Raw genomic sequence first — 25,959 nt, 5'->3', positions numbered from 1 at the left:
TGTATGTCACAGTATGTGTACTGTATGTCACGGTGTGTGTACTGTATGTCACAGTGTGTGTACTGTATGTCACAGTGTGTGTACTGTATGTCACGGTGTGTGTGTACTGTATGTCACAGTATGTGTACTGTATGCCACGGTGTGTGTACTGTATGTCACAGTGTGTGTACTGTATGTCACAGTGTGTGTACTGTATGTCACAGTGTGTGTGTGTGTACTGTATGTCACAGTGTGTGTACTGTATGTCACAGTGTGTGTACTGTATGTCACGGTGTGTTTACTGTATGTCACAGTGTGTGTACTGTATGTCACAGTGTGTGTACTGTATCTCACAGTGTGTGTATTGTATGTCACAGTGTGTGTGTGTGTGTGTGTGTGTGTGTGTGTGTGTGTGTGTGTGTGTGTGTGTGTGTGTGTGTGTGTGTGTGTGTGTGTGTGTGTGTGTGTACTGTATGTCACAGTGTGTGTACTGTATGTCACAGTATGTGTACTGTATGTCACAGTGTGTGTACTGTCTGTCCTGGCACTTTACCAACTAGTGTTGTTCTCTTGTTATACTTTGAAAAGATTGAAAACATATAGTGAGTTAATTATTTGTATGTTGTTACTATTTACTTATTATAGTAACTAAACAATATTTCTTAATATTAGTTAAAAATTTATATATTGAGAAAAGCTACAAGTCCTCCAATGGTATGATAAATATTATATACTACATTTTCCATACCGGGTTAAATTACAAATCAGAATTGATATATAAAAAGGTTGACGTACAGATTGTAAAATTTTCACCATCGTATATAATTCTTATATTAAAAAAAAAAACAGGGAAATACAGGAAAATGTATTAAATAATTGTATAAGAAAGCTGTTTAAAAATCCACTCAAAGTTTAAAACCTAATACTGCACCGTTCTTTACAAAATAATATAGTATTAAGTTTATCAACTCGATTAGTTTTTTTTTTTTTTTTTTTTTTTTTTTTTTCTGAAAAAAAACAACCATATGTGTACTTAAAATTCACTTTTTATACATTTTAAAACCTCTGCCACTTTAACCTGTATGGCGATAGGCCTCAAATTTTCTCTAATGACTTGATCTTCATCATCTGATGTTATTCCACATATATTTTTCACAAAAGTTTTATTGTGTCTTTTATCATTTTGCATTTATTTGATTAATTTTTCCTTGATGTAATTAAAATAGGTCTATTTCAGCCGTTTTCATTTAGATGTTACTGTTTGGAACGCTATGACTTTTAAAATGTATTTTCAAAGGATTTACCTGTATTGCTGTGTGTCCTTTCTCCTTTAACGTCTTGTATTGTTCTCTTCTCTATATTTCAGTTATGTTTGTATAACATTTAGAGAGCACATATAGCTCATTTATGCAACACTCTAAATATTCATACCATCTATGTGTATATATTGGTTTCTTGCATATCGAATGTTCAGTATAACTTCCTTGTTTTGAAAACGACAAATATTGTAAATGTTTATAGTTCAGGTCCTATTGCAAAGTAGATGGTTAGATGTGTGACACATTTATATGTTATAAGAATTCATCCAAACTCTATTAGCCGCACTGCCTTCAAATTATGTACATAACGGACCATAACTCCACCCTCTTCATCGCTCCCCCCTTGCGATCTTCTCAATGTTCCATGTATATGTTTGTCACTTTAGGTGGCAGTGGTAAAAACAGTCACATGACAACTTATTATTCCTTTAACTCTTATTTACACGCAGGGCTATTCGTAGTTTCGATTTAACATATCTTGACTTAAGATAGCTCTCCATAGCAATTTGATGTACTATAAACCGGATAACTAGGTTGTTAGTAATAAACTTGCGTTATTCCTACATTTCTTTCAATTAGAGCATTTTGAAATTAATTCTTTATTTTATCCCAGAAACTAATGAGAAAAAAAACGCTTTATACTCATGCCCGTGTTCTGAAGTGTCTTCTATTATTCCCATTAACTGCTTATGGAATGAAAATTTTAAACATTTGCATCACAATTTCCTGTTGCTACAAGACGAGATCGTTAGATTGATGCGAGTAACGATAACATCTTTACAACTTGAATGATTAATGGCTAATATTTTCCAAGACGTAATAACTTGTCTCATTAATCATCAATAACTTCCATTCACAACATCCATCAACATTTTCTTTTTACCGTGTAATGTCAGTTACATTTGATTATTCAATACATCACACTACGTTCCTATTTTAAGATATTACTAGTTTAAGCACAGGCAGCAAATATCTTTCATGATGAAAAATAAATTATATAACTGCCTAAGAACGAGTATACTGATATCTGGTAAATATGTTTCATTAATTTCAGTATTTTTAATTGTATCATAGTTTAAAAAATGGGTTACGAGTATATAGTGAATTTAAAACCTGATAGTTTTGTTTAACATGGAAGTTATAATTAAATTATTTTCCCAAGTACTCGATGGAGGAATGCTGGAACTGTCTAAATCAACGGGTTTGTTATATGTTTAATAAAACCACACATAAAGTAACATGCTTTACTGAAGTTGTATGGAAAATTTCAGACAAACAGTTAGACACATTAGAAACTTTTATAATCCTCACGTAGACATAAAAAAATATTGCCAGCCTACTGGGATTTTGAGCGATTTAGTCAATAACGCTTGGTCACATTTTATGGATAAATATTTACCTGCATCGAGTCATTCTTTTGTATGTATAAATCAAAATCCATGCATTATTAAGTCAACAACGCTTGGTCACATTTTATGGATAGATATTTACCTGCATCGAAGTCATTCTTTTGTATGTATAAATCAAAATCCATGCATTATTAAGTCAACACATACTCGTAAGATAGGTTGCGAGATATACTGCGAATAGATATTCCTTAAAGATACGTTCAGATAAAGCTTAATTTATCTCTCTTTATAACTGAACTAAATAAAATATGTAATAGACTGAAAAAACGCACAATTGCGAGAAGTAGTGTGTATTTTTAGGAAAGCTTTTGTCTGTAGAAAATACAATGGTTCATATCTTGGGATTATCGAGCTCACGTTTTCACTGGAGACCTACTGACACGACAAAGTGATATTTTACCCTTCAACAAAAGGCCGCCCTTTCAAGCCTTTCAGTCCCGCCTCCCCGTTCCGTGTTAAATGTCTTCTTCTGATGTTTTCTAGCAAAAATCTTTCTTCAGGTTTTAAGGTTTGCTATAGTTTTATATTTGCTAGGAAATTTAGTATGTCGTATTTGGCTATGTGATTATAATTATATGATTATTAGGTTACCGAGGTAAAATTGATAAGAGAATATTATAAATATAGTTATAAAAATACTATTATAAATCATACTAAATCTTTAAGTATAGATGAAACTTACATATGACTGTCAATTTTAAACTTATAGTATTATGTTGGCAATCTAAAAGTTTAAGGTATTTCTTTATTTTTAATTTAATATCACTGGTAAATGAATTAAAAAGATCGATGATTCGGAAAAGCCTTTTACCAGTAATAGTAAATTAAACCTTTTTCCAATACTTCAAGATTCTTCATATTTCATTATTTGTTAAATTTATTTTATTTTGCACACATTGAATCTAACTATGGCATAGGGAAATCTAACCATTTAACATGAGTGTTAATATCTTTATAAAATATTAGCTGGTTGAAACAATTATCTTAACAAAATGACACTCAAATGCAATGCATATGTATTATCATGCTAATACTTTGACTTAAATGTTTACTACATGATTTGCAGGCATATAATACACTAGGTCAAATCACAGAGGTTGAATAATTCCTATATCAAGTTTTGCGAGTATAGGAGCATTTCTGGCTCAAATTAAAAAAATTTCCGAAACCACAACTGAATTGGCCTCGTTGCCCTATTCAAGAATATATATATATATATATATATATATATATATATATATATATATATATATCTCAAAAAAACTTTTATTCCGACTCTTGTGATCTACTTCAGGTCTGATATATTTCCAGCACCATAGTTGAGTTTCTTCTTGTTGTTCCGACGAAGGAAATATATTTACCTACTTAGGACTGAGAAGGCTACTTCGGTCACAAAAGTTTGTACTTCCAGATGTTAAAATTCAATTCTAGTTTAATGTATTTACATTGCCACAGCTGAGTATACTTTATTTACTCGATCAATAAAATGTTTATATTTATTGGTGTACGAGTGTGTGTAGATCTAAGAAAACTACTCCCGTGTTAAAGTGTTGATTTCCAGTCTAAGATCTTTTCAGTACCATATTAGAACTTCTCGCGTTGTTCTGTCAAATAGAATATTTGTAAACACGTAGAACTGAGAAACCTACATCGGCCAAAAACCAAAAGCTTCTACTTCAGCCGTTTAAATTAACGGTTTAATATATTTACGTTGCAAATTTAAATTTGTTTCATTGTCCCGACCAAGGAAATATACAAATATATAGATCTCAGAAAACTACTTCTGGCAAAAAAGGTCTACTTACGTATCTTGTTATTTTCTTTTGTTCTAAGACATTTCCAGTGTCATAACTGAGTTTGCCTTATTGTTACAATGAAAAATACACATATATTTTATTACTGAGAATTGGAGTTAGTATCTCTTAAAATTTTTATTATGAATAATAAATATTATAGTTAAAATAGTGGTTAAATTAAATAAACGTATCCTGTCACAATACTATGTTAACACAGAACAGTTGATTACATTTAACACAACTTCTATTCATATTACACAACTTTAGAGACCAAGAAGGAATGTTTTCCTGTTTTAGAGACCAGTGGGGCGTAGCCTGAAGGAATATTCGAAATAATAATACGACTATATTCATCCCGGGACCCGAAGAATGTCCATATAAACTTTCATTACAATCGGTTGATCAGTTTATGCGTGAACACAAAACGAAGAAATACACTTTCCCATTTGTAATACTCTTAGGATTTAAAATAAGTTCTTTATTTGGATAAGTTTCCTTTGATTTTCATTATTGACTTTCATCAAATTTTTTAAATAATCTACAATTATTCAGTTAGGTAACTTCATTAATAAAGACCATTACTTAAAATTCATTTGTAAAACATAATTTTAAAATAAAATATAATAATTGTTCTCTTCTCAAAACAGATTTAAATTAAAAATCGTACATTATTTTCCTCACAAATCACATGAAACTACTCTAGAGAGCCGTGAGAATTAAAAAAAACCTAAATACCTCATTAACTATTTTAAGGGTTCAAATTAATGCACATGAAAAGCAAAGTAAAAATATACATTTATTGACAATATTTACATTAATATCAAAATATTTAACATGTTCTATTTTTAATATCCAACAGGGACTCTTCAAGCAAGTACTACAATTATCTCTGATTCATAGACCCGACTGGACAATTATCTCACTGTCTAGGATTAAGCTCTCTAAAACCACAGAAATATTCTCTTTCTACTTCCCAGTCTTCTGTATGTCAGGGTGGTATATCTTCAAGTCGTACACTATCTGAAAGTAAAAGTCTTGTCTCATCCATAATTCACACTCATGATATATATCTTACTAAAATTTAAAAAAATCAGCAGAATAATTGTAACCTATATTGCATGCTATACTTTGTATAAATGCATTCCTAATTCTGTAGGCATAAAACTATAAAAGAGCAATATAACCATAATAAAAAATTAACAACCGCAAAATTCTTAATTATTCATATGCCAATTTGGAAAAACTGATTTAGGTCAAATTTAATCCCATCTTATATTTGGATTTAATACTTAGTAAGGATATCGACAGACTTTATTATAGTATCCTTCAAACTGTTTCAGGCCCACATTAGGACTCTAAAATGAATGTGAAATGGTGGTTACGGTTTATTCTTATCTTTATACCTATTCGAAGATGACTATTTCCAATAATTCTCAGATAACTATGTTATTGTCCATTGTATTGTGACATACTAAAGTTACATTGATTCCGTAAATTATACTCGTAGTGTAATATTCTACTCAGTCAATAACGGAATATGGAACTTTTGAATTATCTGAGTTTGCTAATAGTTTTCTAAGAACTACATCGTATTTTCTTATATGATAAGTATCCATCAGTACTGCTAGTTTTTACTTTGGGTAACTTAGAATGTAATTTCTTTTTATTTTATGGTTTGCTAAATATTACTGTTGGTACTTAAGGGATAGCACTTTGATTGCCTGAATAGAAAATTATAGCTTATATTACAAGTGTTACAATATTGTTAAATTTTTCAATTATACAAATTTAATTAAAGTAAATATTATTAAATTGTAATAGTTACTACTCTTACTATTAGGTTTAATGAAATGTGTTATTTGATAACAGTTTTTACCTAAAAATAACACATCAACGTATCCTATAGAAACTAAAGTATAATTCCTTTGTCTCATTAGTAGTATAAAATAAAATTGGATCTACGTTACCAATCAACCTAAAATACGCTAAAAGACTTATAAGTTTGGATAGTTGGTTTTACTTTGTTAAGAGTATCAGGGTTAAATAATCACAGTGGAAAAAGGTATACAAATAGCAATGAAATAAGTTTCCACCAGTCCCCGTCTATTGAAGGAATTTCGCAGGTTTATGAATTCTTCCTAAATAACTCCAAATAAGAAATCTTGCTCCAAACACGATAATGCACATAGGTGAAAAACGGGGTACTGACACTAACAAATATGCGTTATTACATGAAAAGTTTTGAAACATAATTTCCGCATAAAATGTGGGTCTGGGATTGATACACAGTTCAAACTTGCAGAGTTAGAGCTTACTATGTAGACGATCGTAGAAGCTTATTTCATCGGAAATCCCCTGGCAAAGAATATTCCTTGTTAGTTAGTACAAAGTTTTAATTATATATCATTAAATTTAACCAGTTGATATAGTTAAAAAGAAACTTCACTTTCGAGTTTGTATTTCATATATTGCATTTCTGATATTTTCGTATAGTGAATGTCATGGAGATAATCTTTGGAATGAATATAATTTCGAACACTTAATTAAAAGATCATAAAACCACTAAGTTATTTTATGAAACGTACCTGATACAGTTCCTCCACTAAAGTCACATTTGCCTTCTCTTTGGCAGAGGGAATTTCACACTTGTACAAGTTTTCTCCGTCATGATTGCTTTCCCAGTAGATCGTGTTGCCTGAAATCGGGAAATACTTATGATGAGGCTTGTGTTTCTAATAATAAATCAGTACAAATATTAAAAATAAATATTCTGCGGAAGCCTCATTCCCTGCTAGTATTTCGAATAAATAAAAATAACAAAGAATTCAGTATGTGTAATAAATATTTTTAGTATTTAAATATTAAGGTTTTATTGTGCTTTGAAGTGGAGCACTGATTGACTGCGATGATTCGTCAATGACAAATCTAGGCGAAATGCAGTGAGCTGTAAGTTGTATGAAGGCACCCGTTACGCCTTCACCTCCTCCAACGTTCTAGGACACTTACCCTCACTTATTTACCCGTTAGGATCCTTCACACCTATATGTATATGTACACGAGCATTAACTGATAGCTTAATCAAACTTGCTTTTAGTTTCTGAGTTCAATACTTACCCAAAACGCCAAAGCCGTATATCTTACTCCCAGACTGCCCAATGGTTACAATATCACCCACCGGAGTACCTTCATAATGACTTGCAGCCACCACCTTGTTGACACCGTTGCCATAGTTACCGATGATGTATATCAGCTTATTCTGAGTGTCCAGGGCTATGTCTTCAGCATCCACAGGCCAACTGGTGATGTTAGACTTGAGGTTCTTTCCATTCAAACCACAACTGTAGACACCTTTTCTTCCCAACCAGAACAACTTCCTGGTGAAATAATTATCAAAATAGTAGCAGAAATAATGCAATAGTCCCTAGTTATCAATAAATATGGGAAAATCCTATTAATGAAATGTTTTTCAAAATTACATAAGAGTTGATGCCAAAGTTAGGGATAACGTAATCGTTATAAATTAAAACGTTAATCGTTCGATAAATTAAAATGTTTTAAACACTAAATAACAGTTCCGATAGACCCGCGTTAGGGGGAGTTTCAGGGTCGATAGTCTGGGGTATCCTCATTGCAACCACTTAGAACTACAACCACAGATGCCTCTGACGTCATTTTGACTTACCACAAGAGGGGTATAACGTTAGGCTTGATCATGTCTAAGGACACACCCACAAGCCATGTTAATGATAGGTAACATTGACCAGTGACTCTAAAAGTGTAAATGTGCCGATTTTCCATCCAAACACTCAATAAAGCCAGATATACAATTGTTCTAATATTTAAAGTTCATGTACATTAATAAATAATTCCATTTTATTGGCAAATAATAGTTCAGCACATTCAACAACAACTTGTTTGGATAAACGTGTCTTTTTACTGCCTCATGGCATAACAATGTCTTTCACGGAACAATACATTTTCATTTAAACTAGTATAAAGCTCAATGAATCTACTCACTCTGCGGCAGGATCAATAACGAGATTGTTCCAATCAGAAGACTCTTCTTCTTCAACAGCAATGATTTCCCGGACACTGTTCCCAGATAGAGAGGACGCCTCTATCGCAGAGCGCTGCCGGCTGATCCAGTAGACATCTTGATGGATCCAGTCTACCGCCAGACTAGACACCCTGGAAGTTGGTGTGGCTATGGCTGATGGCTGCTTAGGTATTGTTAACTCTCCCGCAAAAGAATACCTGTAAGTTACATAATTTTAATAATAAACCAAATGTTTTAAAGGTTTTAAATTCAAACATCTGCTATATTTGTACTTCTCGTTCAATAGCTAATGATTTTCACACGTTTAATTAACTCTAGTATGCTTCTTTCAACTCACTCTAGGGTAGTATACGAGTAGAACTCTACTGTGCCAAATCTTCATCGCAATAAAGAACCAGATATTCAGACTCGTCTATGTAGTTTCCATTGGATGCATAACAAGGACTCCTACCTCCAAGGATTACAATTCTTATTTATTGTGTTCATGCTATTCAAAAACAATCATAATATATGTCCCTCATTTAGCGGCATTTCAAACTTCTGTTTCAAGAACGATTACGAATGGTGGCTACGTACTTAAATAATATTTCATTGCAGCTTTTGGGCTAATTAGTGTGATAATTTACAGATAAATAGATCATCGAACAAAATTAAAGGAATATCATATTTAAATTTCAAGTTTGATTAAAGTACATTTTGCAAAGTTTTAGACCTTATAAACCTGTAACATGTTAAGATATTTTCGTCAGATTTTCAAGAGGTCTCCCTATTCCAATCGTCCTCAGTTCCTAAAAAATACTTTTCATTTTCTCCGATCATGACCCCAGAAACCAAAACTACATTACAGTTCGAGTACTTTAGCTGTGCGCGTGACCTTGAGTGTGTGGTGATGATGTGTGGTGGGAGGGGTGGCGGGGTAACATTATGCGCTCCGTCCCGAAAACATTTACTGTGACTCATGGGTAAAACCCTCCTTTCAGGAATCTTATTGGCCCAAATAACTCATCACACTCGCTAAAATCAGTCTGTTTTGTAAAAGTGCTGATTGTGGTGGAATTAAATAATAAGAGAAAACCAAATAATAGGAATAATCTGACCTTATCCATGTTTTACAGTTGTTATAGTGTTTTAACGTGTTTTGAAAATAACGTATTTGTCAATTTTATATGCAAATCAAAATCGTGTGTTTAAAGTCGTTAAAGAGATTGTTGCGCCTTCATCTCAGCGGCTAGCACGTAAACGCAACCCGCCACACAGATAGCGTTTATTTGTTGAGAGGGTAGTATCTGGGCCCTACGAGCACAGCTAAATTCCTCCAACTTACTGTATATGTATTTATGTATGTATGAGCTTATACAATACAAGTTGATCTTGTAACTGCGGTAATTTTAAAATAACCAGACTGAAATTGGTAGAGAGTACTGGTACTTGCTCATAGCTAGGATGAGTTCGTTAGTCAGTATTAATCATAAAAGTTTTCATTCACATTTTAGCAAAACTTCTATCACTACTAATGCCCAACATAAACCCAATATGGTACATTTATAAATACACCAGTGTTATGTAAACTTTTATTCTTCCAATTTTTTTGATATCTCTCAAGGATTTAAGATGGTGGACAATTAAAGTTTAGAATAGGAATGGTTATAATATATCAATCGGTGCATTCTATCGCAAAACAAAGACAAAGTGTTTGGGTACTCATCATTTGCAATAATGTTTGTTTGTTATGTATTTTTTATATCTCGTAAGATTCTCAGATAGCGAGCGTACAAAGTTTTAAGTAATATAAAAATTACGAAAAAATTGTGATAACTACCATAGTTCATAATATTATCATACAATACATGGTACAAAGAAGACTGTATTTATACGTAGCTTGGTTGACTTTGTTAGGCAGTCCTAGCTACTAAAAGTTTCAAGATGGCGGTTATTCACATTTGGCCCAAACTCTTTCTTAGGGTATTTTAAAACATAAATCAAAATTCAGGTGAATAGGATTTTTCACAATGTTAAAGCAGTTTTAAGCAATATTTATTCTTGCTTATTTTTGCTTTATTTTAATATTTAACTCCTAAGGCAGTGATCTACCATGAGGAAATAAGTAAACGACCATAATTTCTGATTAATTGAACCTATATGGAGTCACGTTTTTTCCAAAGAAATTAATATATCCCTATACATTTTTTGCTGTAAGCTTTCAATATTATGGAGTTTCTAAATGTTTGATAGTGTTATAATTTTACTAACATCCCAACGTTAAGACAAATATGATGGGACATTTCATCGTCCCATCAGTGTTGTGCCAATGAATCGTATTTGCCAGTATTCTCAAACAATAATATGTTTTTCAGAGTTATATTTTAAACATGCAAATTCAGTTTTAAATTTTGAGATGACGCTACGTCTGAAAACTAATTTTCTTCCTACTGAGCCGGAAGGGGTATTTTAATTTTAAAGTGTACTTGATAACTAAATATACACGCACACTTTCAAGTAATAGAAAATATTATTATTATTATATAAATATTAATAATTGCAATATAATAATAATAATAAATACAAATATATAGTTTGTTAAAGGATTATTACCTCATTATGTTATTATCAGCGAAAGCGATGATTTCCTTATTGTTGTAATGGAAGTCAAAGGCGGTCGTGCCAACAGGAAGTAGAGACCTCACTTCCCCTTCTCCCCCTGTGATCGCACTGATTTTTCTATGCATACCCAGCAATATCGTCACAGGCACTGTGCAGAATTGAAACACCATAGAAGCTTATGAAAACTGCTTTAAGTTTATTTCCATCCGTCACAAGAATATATTACATTTTAATATTTTATATTTATATAAATATGGTTGGTTATATGTACCCTTACTATTGTTAAGTGCTTTGAAATTTATAATCTTTTTAATACTCGTCTTTTATAATATTTATACATAAATATTTATTGTGTACGTGTGTCACTGAACTCCTCCTAAATGGCTGGACCGATTTTAATGAGATTTCTTTGTGTGTTCAGGAGTGGATTAGACCTACGATTCGGTCCCAATTGAAATTTTGTATTTAACTGACTTTTTATTTATAAGTTTGTGTTGATTTTGGAATGTTTTACATAGGATCCGGTAGACTGCGCTATGACACGTAATACAAAGTGAACAGCTATTAACAATTTCAGCTGAAGATCATCAAAGAGACATTTGTTTACATTTAAATTTTAAAATATGTTATTATTATTGTAAAGTGCTTGATCAGTAGTGTAATGCAAATTACAAAGACAAAGTTATTATCTTATTTAAATTTCGATTGCACCAATGATCAATAAACCACCTAATACAATGGAAATAGTATTTAATCGCTGTTAGAAAAACTATCTTATTGTACAAAGCAGCGAATGTTTGCACATAAGGTAATCGAATCTGGTTAGCACCCTTGACGTTGTGTATAGCATGTTTGCTGTAGTTAAAGAAAAGCAAATGGAAATAATCTTCGCCTTACACCAGAATCATACAGGTATACCCCTTATACATATTTCTGGATCGGTGAAAACATAAAAATCACTTAGATATTAATCTAAGTTGGATTCCAAATCTAACATAATGTGATAATTGTTTGGCATAATTCAATTGTGGAACCATCAATAAATTTAACCGGTAATTTAAATGACCGGAATGTCATAGAAAAAGAATATATGAATATAGTATTCTGTTTTGTAACAGGAAATTGCGTGCGAAGCCGCGGGTACCTGATAATAATCAACTGTAAATAATCAGAAGTAGGCTAAGTGTAAAACAGTTGTTGGTAGTGAAGTTTCGAAAATTGTTTTAATTTCACTCTGTTTCAGTTGTTTTAGGTTATCAATAACTTAGTGCAGTTTAAAGTACTCGTAAGTTTAAATTGATATATTTTAGTCTTATTTCAAAATACAACATTACTTTTTGTGTGTAACACTATTCATTCTATACAAAACTACCCATATTATTTCAAGGTATGAGATAACAATACATTCTAAGTTGTTATACAAGAGTTGGATAGGCATATAGACATGCTACATCTTTCTGTGTGTTCAGTTTTCCCTAACACCTACAATTAATTAAGCAAGAATTCTGGATTCTCCGCGGTAAAATGTTGTCTTGTTGTCAAGGACACTACGAGGTTACACGAATATAAGTTAGTGGTGTATCCAAGGTTTGATTTGGGGAAGGGGAATAAACTATTTCTCGTGATTACTAGAAATAACAAGTCTCAAAGAGGGTTTGTACATTTTCATGAAATTTGCGTTTTACAACTTGCATTATTAATATCAACAATTTAAATAAAAAATCTTTGAATACCTACTTTATTCAGAAAAAGTATAAAATAAAAATATTAGTTCACTTAGCGTCTTTTAAATTTTAAATAATAATTAATTTTAACAGGAAAGAACCTAAAAATGATAAAACTTCTTTGTATTGAAAATTATTTTGTTCAAGTTCCTTATATACTAAAAACATTAATAACAATTGAATAACTTGTCTTAAAAAACTCTAAATCCCTACGCACTTTCTGGAACGTTTTATTCTAATGATAAAGATTATCTTACCTGTGCAAGTCTTGGAGTCATCCTCCAAGACCATGCCCTCAGGACAGGTGCATGTAGGAATATCGACGGCCGTTATACAGGAGTGGGAGCACCCGGCATCTTTGCAAACCGATTCCGCTGTGATCGGTGACACTGCACACAAATCATTGGTCAACCGTTTTATATGAATTGTATAAGTGAAGCCATAACATGCTTTATCATGTTTAATCATGCGGTTCAGATAATTGTCGGTTTACAGAAGTATCATACCCATTTGATTTGGGGAAGGGGAATAAACTATTTCTCGTGATTACTAGAAATAACAAGTCTCAAAGAGGGTTTGTACATTTTCATGAAATTGCGTTTTACAACTTGCAAAAAAAAAAAAAAAAAAAAAAAAAAAAAAAAAAAAAAGATCGGGACCGATCTGCGCGGGTCTGCCGGGCGGGTGATTTGACCCGTTTACTTGCGGGATGTTTGTTATTTTCGGTCAAGAATAATTGTTTTTGTGCCGACTAAGCCTGTAAGTAGATATGTGTCAATAGATGTGGAAATGTATGTAACATCCCACTTCAAAAACTACAATTAACATCAACCCTAGCCTGCAGGTTCAGTTGTCAATGGCTCATCGTCTCAGCATTCCGGTTTAGTTTAATTTTGTTCCTTCATTTCACTTGACCATCGTTCCTACCAGTCATCTGTTTTTTCACTGTCCACTGTCACTGTCTCGTGGGTCGTCGTCTGCTGCTGCTGCTGAGCTCTGCATAGAGGAATCTTTGCCCGAAAGAATCCACGGCCTTCTGAATCTCGTTTACATGATCGTCTACTCAGTACTATATGAAATCAATATAAGGGGCTACAAAGAGGCTCCCTAGGTCTCCAAACGTACGAATCAACAGCACATTAATGAAATAGTATACTATTTTAACAAAATAGTCTATGAAGTTCTCTATGAAAACGTCACTAAAGGTCATTACTACAGCTGTCAATAACAATACTCTGTTCTGTAAAGATTACAGTGAATCAACGCATCCTAATCTTATCCCAGTAGTCACAAGCTTCTTGTTTTCGCTGCCTCCATCTGTGCATACTATACTCAATGGAGACAAGATCAAGATCAAGGAATAAAAAGAATAACTATCGCGTGGAACAGCCTTTGAGCAGCGCCGACGATCGAACAGCAGAAAGGAAAATGTTTTATGTCCGCTCTGTGACATAATTGTGGCTGATGATGATGATGCTAATTTTTTGTGAAGGGATTTGTAACACCTGGTATCACAGAGTATGTATGGGTATGTCATCAGAACATTACAATGAAACTACAAACAATAAGGATGAAAAATGGATTTGTCCAACTTGTGATCCAAAAAACTATTCTTTTTCCATTCCAATTCAGAGCACATCCTGTCACCAACTGCCCACAAAACCGTCCGATCACTAGACGAGCTTAAATCAATGCTTGCCTCGTACTCCGAAGCAGAATGGACCGAAGAAAACAAACTGCAAATATCGGCTGAAATTGGATCAAAGCTTCTTTTACATAATGCCGAATTACAAAAAGAGAACTCTATTCTAACCTAAAAAATGAACTCAATGGAGGCAAAAATTGAGGATCTTTTTAACACAATTGACTCCCTAACTGTGAAGGAAGGGATACTATTGGACAATCTACGTGCTATGGAGAGACAATTGGAGAGAGAAATAAACTTGAGAATTGAGGTACAGAAGACTTCTGAGGGACACGATGAGAAGCAACTGCAGAAAATTGATTCCCAAGAGAGGAAAATTGTAACGCTTGAGAAGGAACTCTTATCATTGAGGTCTGAAGCTGGGGATAATCCCCTCCACTATTCGGCAAGACGCATCTAGTGAGCGATCTTTTCCCACGATATCTCCTAACGCGGCACTGGTGACCATCAAAAATGAAGTAAGGACAATGAAAGCTGACCTATTGGCATTGGAGAAGAACTACCAGTACCTATATTCCTTCTGTCATGACTCCCATGAAACCCTTAAAGAGAGGAACCCAGAGCAGTCTCCCACGACCAACTGCACTCTTGCTGACAAGAGTATTATGAACAAGCCTAGCGATGAACCCTCAAATAAATCTGTCTGTAATCCTCCCTGTAACGCAAGGATACGTCCCTTGGGACAAACTGTTGAAGAATTTTACCACCAACACTTAGATTTTTACATTAATTTAAATAACAGTTGTAGCAGCTGATGATTCTGAAGCATTTAGACATGAAATTCTTGAACACGAACCATCTGTAAGTCGGATAGATTTTTCCCACATCACACCACCTGTCCCTGCCAATGGCGTTTTGCCAGCTGTCAACTCAAATCCGTCAGCAAAGTCTTTTTTAGACCCAGTAAGGAGCTCAAGGCACAGACGATAACAGATTCTCCTGAAATTTCTTACAAGACTCTCATCTCAGAGCCTAAGCTAGATAACGGTACCATGAATCTAACCATATTCCATCAAAATGTAGACCGGATACAAAATAAAATTGAAATATTGAACCACACTCTCCTTCAGCTGAACCCAGACCTCGTAGTTATCACAGAACATGGAAACTCACCTGAACAGATCTTGAACACTAAACTGATAAATTTCTCTCTGGTGGCGGCTTATTGTAGGGAAGATCGCATGAAGGGTGGAGTTGCGATCTACAAAAATAATAGCTTGAAGAATGAAACATCTCATCTGGAACTCGAACACCTTAGTATTCCTCTTGTTTGTGAGGTTGCTGCAATGAGGATCACGCTGAGCAACAAGTGTTGCTTATAGTGGGGATTTATCGACCTCCTTCAGGTAGTCTAGCCCACACCAGACAAGCTCTTGAGATACTAGCGGAGATCCTGGATCTACTTCCTACAAATAATAATTCGCATGTCTTACTCATTGGGGACATAAACATTAACGATCTCGAATCAACACTGAGAGAAGCATGTTAAATGAACTCCTGGCATCTTTTTTCCATGGCAAGAATACAACTTCCACCAACCAGGATCACCCCAACTTCGGCTACCTCCATCGATGCCGTATGTACTGACTTGAACTTGGACCAAGTAACGGTACGGGTGGTTCCTACTGGAATCTCGGACCACACTGGACAGCTGTGCTCACTGCAGCTACCGATCTCTCTCAAGAAGAAACCCACCATTGTATCCAGAAGAATCACCAATCTCACCAACTTGACCCAGTTAAAAAATCGTTGGCTCTGGAATCTTGGGATCATGTATTAGGCTGCAGTGACACGAACGATGCATACAACAATTTCATTGCAACAGTCACACTGATCCTTGACCTTACTTGTCCTCCGAGAAAATCTAGGAGTGGGAGAAACAAAAAACAAGAGACATTTTCTGCAGTGAAGAGGTCAGAGAATTGAAGAGAAGGTTCTTGGAAGGCAACAATCAATATCTTCTCAGTGGAGGTCATGGAGATAAAATAAGAGCGAACAACTTAAAAAAGTCATATGACCTAAAATTAAAAGAGCTTCGTCGCACCTATTAACTCCAACCACATCAGCACATCCGATAATAAAAGCAAGGCCATCTGGGATGTGATTAACTGCGAGCGAAACCCTAACAAAGTCCCACAAACTGAAGTAAAATCCTTGTCTGTTGACAAAGTGAACATCACGGATCCTAATGAAATTGCTTCCTGTTTTAACCAGTTTTTTGTCGATATTGCGGAAAAAACTCTTCAGTCTTCGCTGTTGCCTCAGGTCACTCACCTCCTAATCCAACTGTCGAGGAAGTCTACAACGGCCTAGTAAGACTGAATGAGTTTACAGCTACAAACGAGGCGGAATTGATTAGGACGATCGACTCTATAAAGCAAAAACCCTCTGCTGGTTTGGACGAGATCTCTTCCAGAATGGTTAAGTTCTGCAAGGAGGAGCTTCTGGTGCCACTTACACATATGCAATCTCTCCTTTCAGCAGGGACGCTTCCCTTCTAAACTAAAAGTGGCTAAGGTTTTTCCTCTCCATAAACGAGGGAAACAAGAGGACATGGGCAACTATAGGCCAATATCGTTGGTTCCAACTTTCTCAAAGATCGTCGAGAAGATTGTCGTAACAAGACTATTTCAACACCTCAATATAAATGGCCTTCTTACCAAATGTCAGCATGGTTTCATGAAGGGTAGGTCGACACTGACAGGTTGGGTGGAACTTCTAGAGGACATCATCAACAACATAGAGAATGGCTACTCCGTCTCCGGGATCTTCGTCGACATGAGTAAGGCTTTTGATTGCCTAGGCCACGAATTGATTCTATCAAAACTGAGCTTCCTGGAATAGATGGAAGGGCTCTCTGCTGGTTCTCTGACTATCTGGAAGACAGGTCACAAATTGTGGAAATTTCTCACGTCACTGGGGGGAAGTTGTGCAGGTCAAGATCCTGTCCTCTGCCTGTAGGCAGAGGTGTGCCTCAAGGATCAGTGTTGGGTCCTGTTATGTTTATATTGTTTACTAATGACTTACCATCTTATGTCAACCCCTATGGCAATTGCTATATGTATGCCGATGATACCGTCATCTTATCATCAGGGAAGAATGTGGATTCAGTTGAGGTCAATTCCTTCATTGCTTTGAGTGTGGCCTCTGACTACTGCTCCAGGAATGACTTGGTTCTAAACGAGAAAAAACAAAGCAGTTGCTGTTTGGACCAAAGAAAAAGCTAATATGTGGTATCCCAAATCTTCTGATCACAAACAACACCAAACACCTGGGTGTTGTTGTGGATGTTGACCTCTCTTGGAAGAATCATATAGATTGTCTTTGCAGGAGACTTAGCACTGCCTTATTTGCCATTAAAAGAATTGTAGCTGTGGGAACTGAGGAGGCAGTCAGAGCGACTTACTTTGCCTTGTTTGATAGCCATATGACCTATGGGATCGCTTTGTGGGGTGGATCGTCCTGCTTCAATTTGGAGAGAATCCTACTTATCCAGAAGAGGGCGATTAGAGCAATGGCTGGACTGGGATTCCGTGAAAGCTGTAGGGAAACCTTCCGTAAGTGGAAATCCTAACCGTGGCATCAGCTTACATCTTGGCAACTATAATGGAAGCCTGCAATAGTAACTCACCGATAAATTCATCTATCCACCAGCACCGAAACCAGGAATGCGAACAATTTCAACCTTCTTTCTCATCGCAACAGCGCTGTTTGCGAAGAAACCTTCCTACGCAGGTTCCAGATTCTTCAATCTCCTTCCGGATGAGCTGAAGAAACTTAAGGGAGTTCACCTTCAAACGACACTTGAGGAGGTGGTTTGTGCAGCGGGCCATTCTACGCAGTGAATGAGTTTCTCTCTTGGAAGGACAATGACCTAGCTTTTGCAAGTCTAGTCTAACTCAACATGTATTTGAAATTTGAAGAGTGTATTGACGCTTATCAAATCTTTGATGATTGTGAATAAAAGATGTTTCTCTCTCTCTCTCTCTCTATGTTGATAACATCTGATCTAATAGAATTGTAAAATGAAGTTACAATATGTTTATTCTTTGGAAGGGGTAAAAGGCAGTCACTATAATAATGAGACTTTTGTTATCAGTCCAATTCAAATAGATAACATCATACATTACATTGTTTGGAATGTTTCCTCGATTAATTTGATACACAACTTATTTTATACCCATTACAGATGACGAAAACTATACAAATTTTCAACACAAATTACCATTCTGTATGCCTGCAAAGTTTTAGCATTTAAAAAATAGGATTTTCTAAAAGTTGAAAACGTTTACTGGCACATGATTTATATCTTTATTTCTTGCAAAATTACATATATTCATATATTTATTTTAATTATGAATGCATACACACACACACACACACACACACACACACACACACACACACACACACACACACACACACATATATATATATATATATATATATATATATATATATATATATATATCGTATTTAATACTATATAGTTACTCATGGTTGCTTTTCTACAGATTTTAAAATGACGATGTGCACAAATGGCTAAAAAGTATCTGCCATTACAGGTTTTGTAATTTCCACTTTCAGGATAGAAACATTGCCAGACATTTCCAATACTTTTAAATGAGCAATGCTATAATATAAGTAAAAATACAACCATGAATATGAATTGTGCAACGTTTAAGTATTGTGAACATCCTACTCACTTTTTCTCGCTGTGTTTATTACATTTTTATTTTTTCACCATATCCGAATCCCTGATCAGTCCGATCTTGTGATTCTCGAAAACTGGGAAAGATTGCCACTCGTCTTCCCTTGTTTCCATTTCGATAACATGTACCCTTATATTTTGTTTAGATTACTGTCTGTATAATATGTGAGGTTCCCAATATACGGTGGTTTACAACGTAACAAACTATTTGAATATGACAAAATTTATTAATAACAAAATTCCGTATGTTTAAAAAGTATGGCTAAAAGTATAGTTTTCATTTTAATTTTTTCATACAGCTGAGATAAGGCACTGTCAGAAATTTGTTACTACTATTTAAATTGTTTTAAGTTTACTATTGTAATCTATTTAAATTTGTTATTAACATCATTTCATCACTAGTGTTATTGATCTTATTCTGTTTACATATTTATTGTAATGTATCCGTAAAAAGTTGTGTACAAACAAACGTCTGAATACTATAGATGGTAAGCTGTAAACGTATCAGGGAACCAACGTATAGGGCCTTAATATTTAAATCAATGGGTGTGTGTCATCGCTTGAAACCTCTGGAACTGGCTATTTACGTTTTAACACAGAACCGTTATCAAAAATGTGTAGATTCGTAATTATCTGATCTATAGAAACACTTTTAACGGGTTAGGACAACACTTAAACTACGGAAAGTAGTGGTTCCAAAGTCTAAAGCACGAGAAACGTAAATAAACGAAAATGCATCTGCAGTATTACGTAAGAGTTTGTCTTCAATAATATGGCAACTTTTTAGTTCCTTATAACAGTAATCAATAATAATGATTGATTGTTTATAACCGTTGTTCATGACTGTGAAAAACATAAAAAGTCCTTTCAAGTTTTATGTGTTTTATGAAGTGTCTAAAAACGAAATTATATGGTCCTTTGTGAGCGAAACGATTAGATAAAGAGATTATTCTCTAGCTCATGCCAGTTTAAGTGATTTTTCTCTCAACTTTAGGAAGACAGAGGCCCGGTACTGATGAGGGCTTCACGGTATTGTCAATTGGCAAGTATCATTGCGAAATTGATTACTCTTAAACGTAACTCCCGTAGTTGGATTTGCCGTATCTCGGAAATCATCTTTGAACCCCTCAACTAGATACCTTCCTCCCCAAAAGTTACTTGTTCAATTATTTATACTATTTAGTTTTAAAACATATCTCAGAGCACGATGCATCATGCATAAATGAACTCCAGGTGAAACACAGTAGCTGAGCTTTATTACGTGGTGTTATAAGTAGTTACATGTAATAGCACTAGTGATTAAAACTACACAATTGCTGTACTCACGTGCGATAGCGCACAAAACCAGAACTGTAACTGACCCGAACATCATCACAAAATTACTGGGCTGAAGATTTACACTGAAGACGTTTCACGAGTGTACTATATAAATACGAGGCAGGCAGCCGGTTCCTGATAGTGAGGTCAATGTTGGCCGATAAATGCGATACACCACCATGACTAGGAACATTGATAAAAACTCAACTGTAAAAATATTACGTCTGCTGATAAGTCTGTGTCGTTTTAATCGCAGTTATATACTGTATAAGATTATTTCTTTGAAGTATTTGTTGTTGAGGTTTCTTGGAAACCATCATGGAATTTGGAATTTCCAAGCGCTTTTGTAACACTGGGAATTGTTTGCGCCAATAAAAAACTATATTATCAGTATAATTGTCGTTGGTCCGTAATTCATGCGCGCATATACACGAACTATTTCTTTGTTGTGAAGAGAAATTAGACATATTTATTCTACCCATTTGTATTTATTAAATTTTTAACAATACACTTGGTATCTTTATGGTGTGAATCAAGAACTTAATTTTAACTTAATCCTGTAATAATTTTAAAAAATTATTTAAAACTTTTCAAACTTCAACACTTCCTTAAAACAGTTATATTGAATGATGAATCACATTAATACAGTTCTGAGGCGTGGAATTCCTGAATCAATAGTTTAAATACAATCATTCCTATGGATCACGAGAAACATTTAGTAGAATTACCTCATAATAAAAAGCTGCTCAGCAGGTATAAATTCATCCTTGTCTAATCCCACATTTACTATAACTAGTCACGTTTGGATCACTTTGACACAAAAATGCATTTCACCAAAGTTTTATACCTGAAAACCACATTTTAAACCTAATTGTGACATTATAATCAAAGTTTGTACTAACCAAACTTAAATTAAATATAAAATAATATATTATTCTAAATGAAATAAAATGTTTTGGCATGATTATATTTTTCTATTCTTTTATAAATTATTATCTATTATTATTATAATTCAATGGCACATTTGCATAATCCATGTTATTTAATCCCTTACTAACTGTAAAGCACTAATTATTCGTAAGAGTTCAATATGCAATATCCCAAAGATATGATTGTGTTCAACAAAGACTCATCACACAAATGCACATGTATAACAACGATTCAATCTGAACGCAAGGTTCTTGCTGACGCGTCAGAAAGAGAAATATATTAAATCTGTAGGCCGCCTCAACCGAAGGACCAAAGGCTGTGTTTGTAGAGGCTGAAATAATGTTTCTTCTTTGTCTCCGCCTCACAGCTTCTAAAAGAGTATGTGTAATATTCTTGCAGTTTTTGTCAAACAACTCTCTGAACCTTTATATGTTGATATTGATTACATGAAGATAAAGCTTAAAACCTTGTTTCACTTTTTACTTTTCTACACGACTGCTCACGTTTAGTCTCATTTTTACTACGCCTTGGTATGCGCGTTTCAACCACAATTCCTTGACGGATTTTTCGATATGAATTTACCAATTTCTATATCTCGTTGGATTCCTCACTTCACTGGTTACATCATAGTCTTATCGTAAGTTAATATTTTAATGTCTTTCACTCAAATTTAATTGTGTATACTCTCTTAAAACATCCCAATCTTCAACTGAAGATCTATTGGTTGTACTAATTTGCAATCATCTTTAATCACTGTGCACATATTCTATTCACAGAATGTTTTCCAATTTTACTCGTACATTAACAAAACATAAATGACATGTATCGTTGTACCTATTGGCTAATAATGTGCAATAGTACATAACCTGACTTTTAAGATATATACGTACTTATATTAACGTAAACCGTTTGTAGCATTAATACAAGAAAATAATTGTAATAGTGGAAAAGGTTTTCGAAGGGCTTAAAAAACTGTTAGTCATAGATGCATAATAGTTTAGTTGTATAAGTCGTTATTTATGATGACATTTTTGGTCAGTAGATTACTTTTTAGTATTAAAAATCTGATTCCGCTTAGCCAGTTGACTTTAAATCATACAAAATTAGTTAACATTGCGTTATTTCGCGGTCCTTCTTTTTCAAATTGTCTGTGTAAGACAGGATGACTCATTGTGAGCGATTCTCAAAGAACCAAATATGAGAATGAGAATTAGCGTGTCACTTCCAAGAGCGGATTAAAGTGTGTGCGGAGAGGAGTAGTCGACTCCCACTACCCAGTAATCTCGTAATATTTGGACCTAATGGCCATCCGACCGAGAAATAGAGAATAAGCCAGGAATAATTTTGTTGTAGAATTGGGAAAAATCCAAATACCATTGTTTTGTAAAGTTTATGAAACCAAAAAATAATTTGAAAAGTATTTTGGAAAATACAACCCGTAAGATAAGAGAAGATAACAAAACACGTAAGATAAGAGTATTATTATCGATCCGCATAGAAATTTGCCGAAGCGTGAACTGGCCGATGGCCATGAACTTGACCGACTCTGTGCATGCCGCGTCGACCAAAAAACTAACTTTCACGATATTTATGATTATCTAAAAGTGAACAAAAACACATTCTATAATGATAACTGTAAGTTCGCTTAACAATAACAGCCTCAGTGTGCTCGGAATAAGTCGCGTTCGTTGAATCTGAAAGTATAAAAACTGTCTACGGAAATAAACAAACTACAACTTGAAGACATACCTCAGATGTCCATATGTGTCGAAGACTGTTGGACACATATTAAAGTTAGCACAGAACGCATAATGGTTGTATTTAGAGTAAGTATGTCAGGTGATATGAAATGTAATAGGAGTTAGTAAGGTATGGTTTTCCACCACAAATATAACAAGATTACTCTTTGCACGGTGGTAGTATGAGAAATACCAGATGTTGACCCTAGCTCTCCCTAGATAACATCGGTTTTTCGTCGTACAAGATCGCTTGACTACGATGTTGGCTATTTAGTTGATCATTAGAGTTCCACGAGGCTTGTAGATAATGTTTGTGAGTACACATTTATTGCGAGATAATATAGAGCTTTGTAGTATAGTGCTGTTTATGTTTTTCTCACTTGAGACAGGAGTTTAATTAAAGGTCAGTATTGTGTTTACCAAGCACTTTTCTAATAATTTGTTTCTTCCATATTCTATACTCTTCATAGAACGTTCAATACTCTTTACTTACCACGTTTATTATTATAATCTGAACTGTTGTCACTGGGTAGCACATTCCCTACACCACACTAAATAACACTAACAATCAGTTTGAGCAAATTATTCAAAATTTACATATCATTTTTTAAACGTGTTTCACAAAACCTATAGGATAATCTCTAGAATTATTCTGTAGGGTATGTATTTATGAATGTGTATATATATATATATATAAATGTATATATATATTCTCATATATACTTCATTGATTTAATTATTCATTTATTTATCTATTAATTTATTTATTATTGTACTTATAGAATAACACTCTTCTTCCAAAGAGCTATAACAGACATATTGTTATTTCATTAACCATTCCTGAACTTGAAAGTAGGTTTATCAAGATAAGGTTAAATGACTTTAAAGTACTAAGTAGCCTATACGGTTTCATGTATTCCACTAATTAAAGAAAAAGTGGAATTCTTCAATTCTTCCACTCTGATGATCCTTTAAGGCACTTTATAAGGTAGGTGGGTTAAGAGGAGGATGGTTAGAGGAACAAGAGAGGTTGGGTTTTGTCTTCCACTGAGAAATAATGAAGAGTGCGGCTCATTGAAAATCCATTTGAACTTGGAGTAGGTCTAGAGTCTCACTAATTAGACACACTCTTCTTGTTCATGGTTTCGAGTCTTTTCCAGAAGTGTGCTCTTTTACGCTGATGAAAATAATGAAACGTGTTAATATCTTAGGTAAAGTTCCACATTTTAAGCGCACTGTATGTTGTCACATCGTCAATACTGTGATCAATAATGTACTAATAATGGAACTTATGTGCAAAGAATTAGCAGTGTATTCTTATGGATAATGAAGCCAGGGCAAAACCATTTAAGAAATGTAGTCTCTAAAAGTGTTTGACATAAGTAACAAGAATAAACCTTTGAACACTTTTGGAGTTTTTTATTTGTACAATGTACATTATGTATTCGAAGAATCCATCTTCAGGTACTTGTAGGTCATGGTAAATACTTGAAGATGGATTCTTTGAATTCGTAATGTACATTGTATAAATAAAAAGCCACAAAAGTGTTCAAAGGTTTATTCTTGTTACTTAATGCCATTTTCTTTACACGTTATTTTTAGTAAACTTTTAGCAAATATATTTTTAAGTTCACATACTTACATATATATTTAATATCACACTGACACACTTAGGCTGATAGAGATATATAAATATACTAGCCTTCACCCGCGGCTTCGCCCGCAATTGCTTTGCATTTAATTGTTTTTAATATTTCATGTATTTCACTGAACATTTCTATAAATTTCAGTAACACTGGAACTGTTTTACAACAATGTGAAGAAACCCTAATTTTTCCAAGTTTTCAGCTTTGTTAAAGAAAGCATTTATGATATAATAACTTGCTATAGATTAAAATATGGACGTAATTTCCTTCGACGATTTGATGTCATTCAAAGATTTCACTTAGTGTCTGGTGTATTGCTTTATAATTCCACTTGCAGTTACTCACGGTTTCGCGCTCAATTTCGTAGGCTTTGCACGTGTATGAGAACGTCTGGTTGGAGTGAATTATATTTCCAATTATATTGAGTTTGTTCTGATAAAACATTTGTAAAACTTTTTATTTATGGCCATTGTAATTTACTTGGATCATAGTATTTTTCGCTAGAGAATAGATTTTGCCGTGTTTCCCAGTCAAGAAAAAATAATTATATATATATATATATATATATATATATATATATATATATATATATATATATATATATATATATATATATATATATATGTATATATATATATATACATATAAAAACATTATATATAATGTTTTTATATATACACACACACACTTTTTAAAGCGTGACGTAAGGTATACGCTTTAAGAAGTATACTTACGTCAAAGATAACTAATATGAGTTGTATTACAGTCTTTAAATTTTTTGTAAATATTATAGAGTATATTTTTCTTTTATATCAGGAATACAGCACTGACACAGTACTGACTACTTAATATTTGCTAAATTGTATACTTTAAAAATACATTTTTACTTAAACTTTACTTACTGGATATTTTCTTACTCTGAGCTCAACAACGATTGCATAAAAAGATGAAGTAAGAACTGTTACTATTTAGCTTACTATACAGCTTTTACACTTTAAATTTACAAAATTGAATATAGTGGTTACA

At 33.8% G+C, this 25,959-nt stretch overlaps 1 protein-coding gene across 2 annotated transcripts; it reads right to left on the bottom strand.

Moving 5' to 3' along the window:
* Positions 1-5,278: 5,278 nt before the first annotated feature.
* LOC124354368 (low-density lipoprotein receptor-related protein 6-like) lies at positions 5,279-20,789 on the bottom strand. Of its 2 annotated transcripts, XM_046804771.1 has the most exons (7): positions 20,628-20,789; positions 13,143-13,274; positions 11,153-11,309; positions 8,521-8,757; positions 7,618-7,877; positions 7,089-7,198; positions 5,279-5,523 (listed from the first exon to the last, which is right to left on the bottom strand). In XM_046804771.1, exons 1-7 carry the CDS (start codon positions 20,671-20,673, stop codon positions 5,470-5,472), a joined length of 996 nt encoding a protein of 331 aa, XP_046660727.1. In that variant the 5' UTR covers positions 20,674-20,789; the 3' UTR covers positions 5,279-5,469. The 2 variants fall into 2 exon arrangements, with proteins under 2 accessions (XP_046660727.1, XP_046660726.1); XM_046804770.1 differs by lacking the exon at positions 20,628-20,789 and having other exon boundaries at positions 13,143-13,368.
* Between the last annotated feature and the right edge of the window lie 5,170 nt (positions 20,790-25,959).

Source organism: Homalodisca vitripennis, chromosome 2 (genome assembly GCF_021130785.1).
Source record: "Homalodisca vitripennis isolate AUS2020 chromosome 2, UT_GWSS_2.1, whole genome shotgun sequence".
In the NCBI taxonomy this organism is placed as follows: Eukaryota; Metazoa; Arthropoda; class Insecta; order Hemiptera; family Cicadellidae; genus Homalodisca; species Homalodisca vitripennis.
This window is presented reverse-complemented; position numbering and strand designations above follow the sequence as displayed.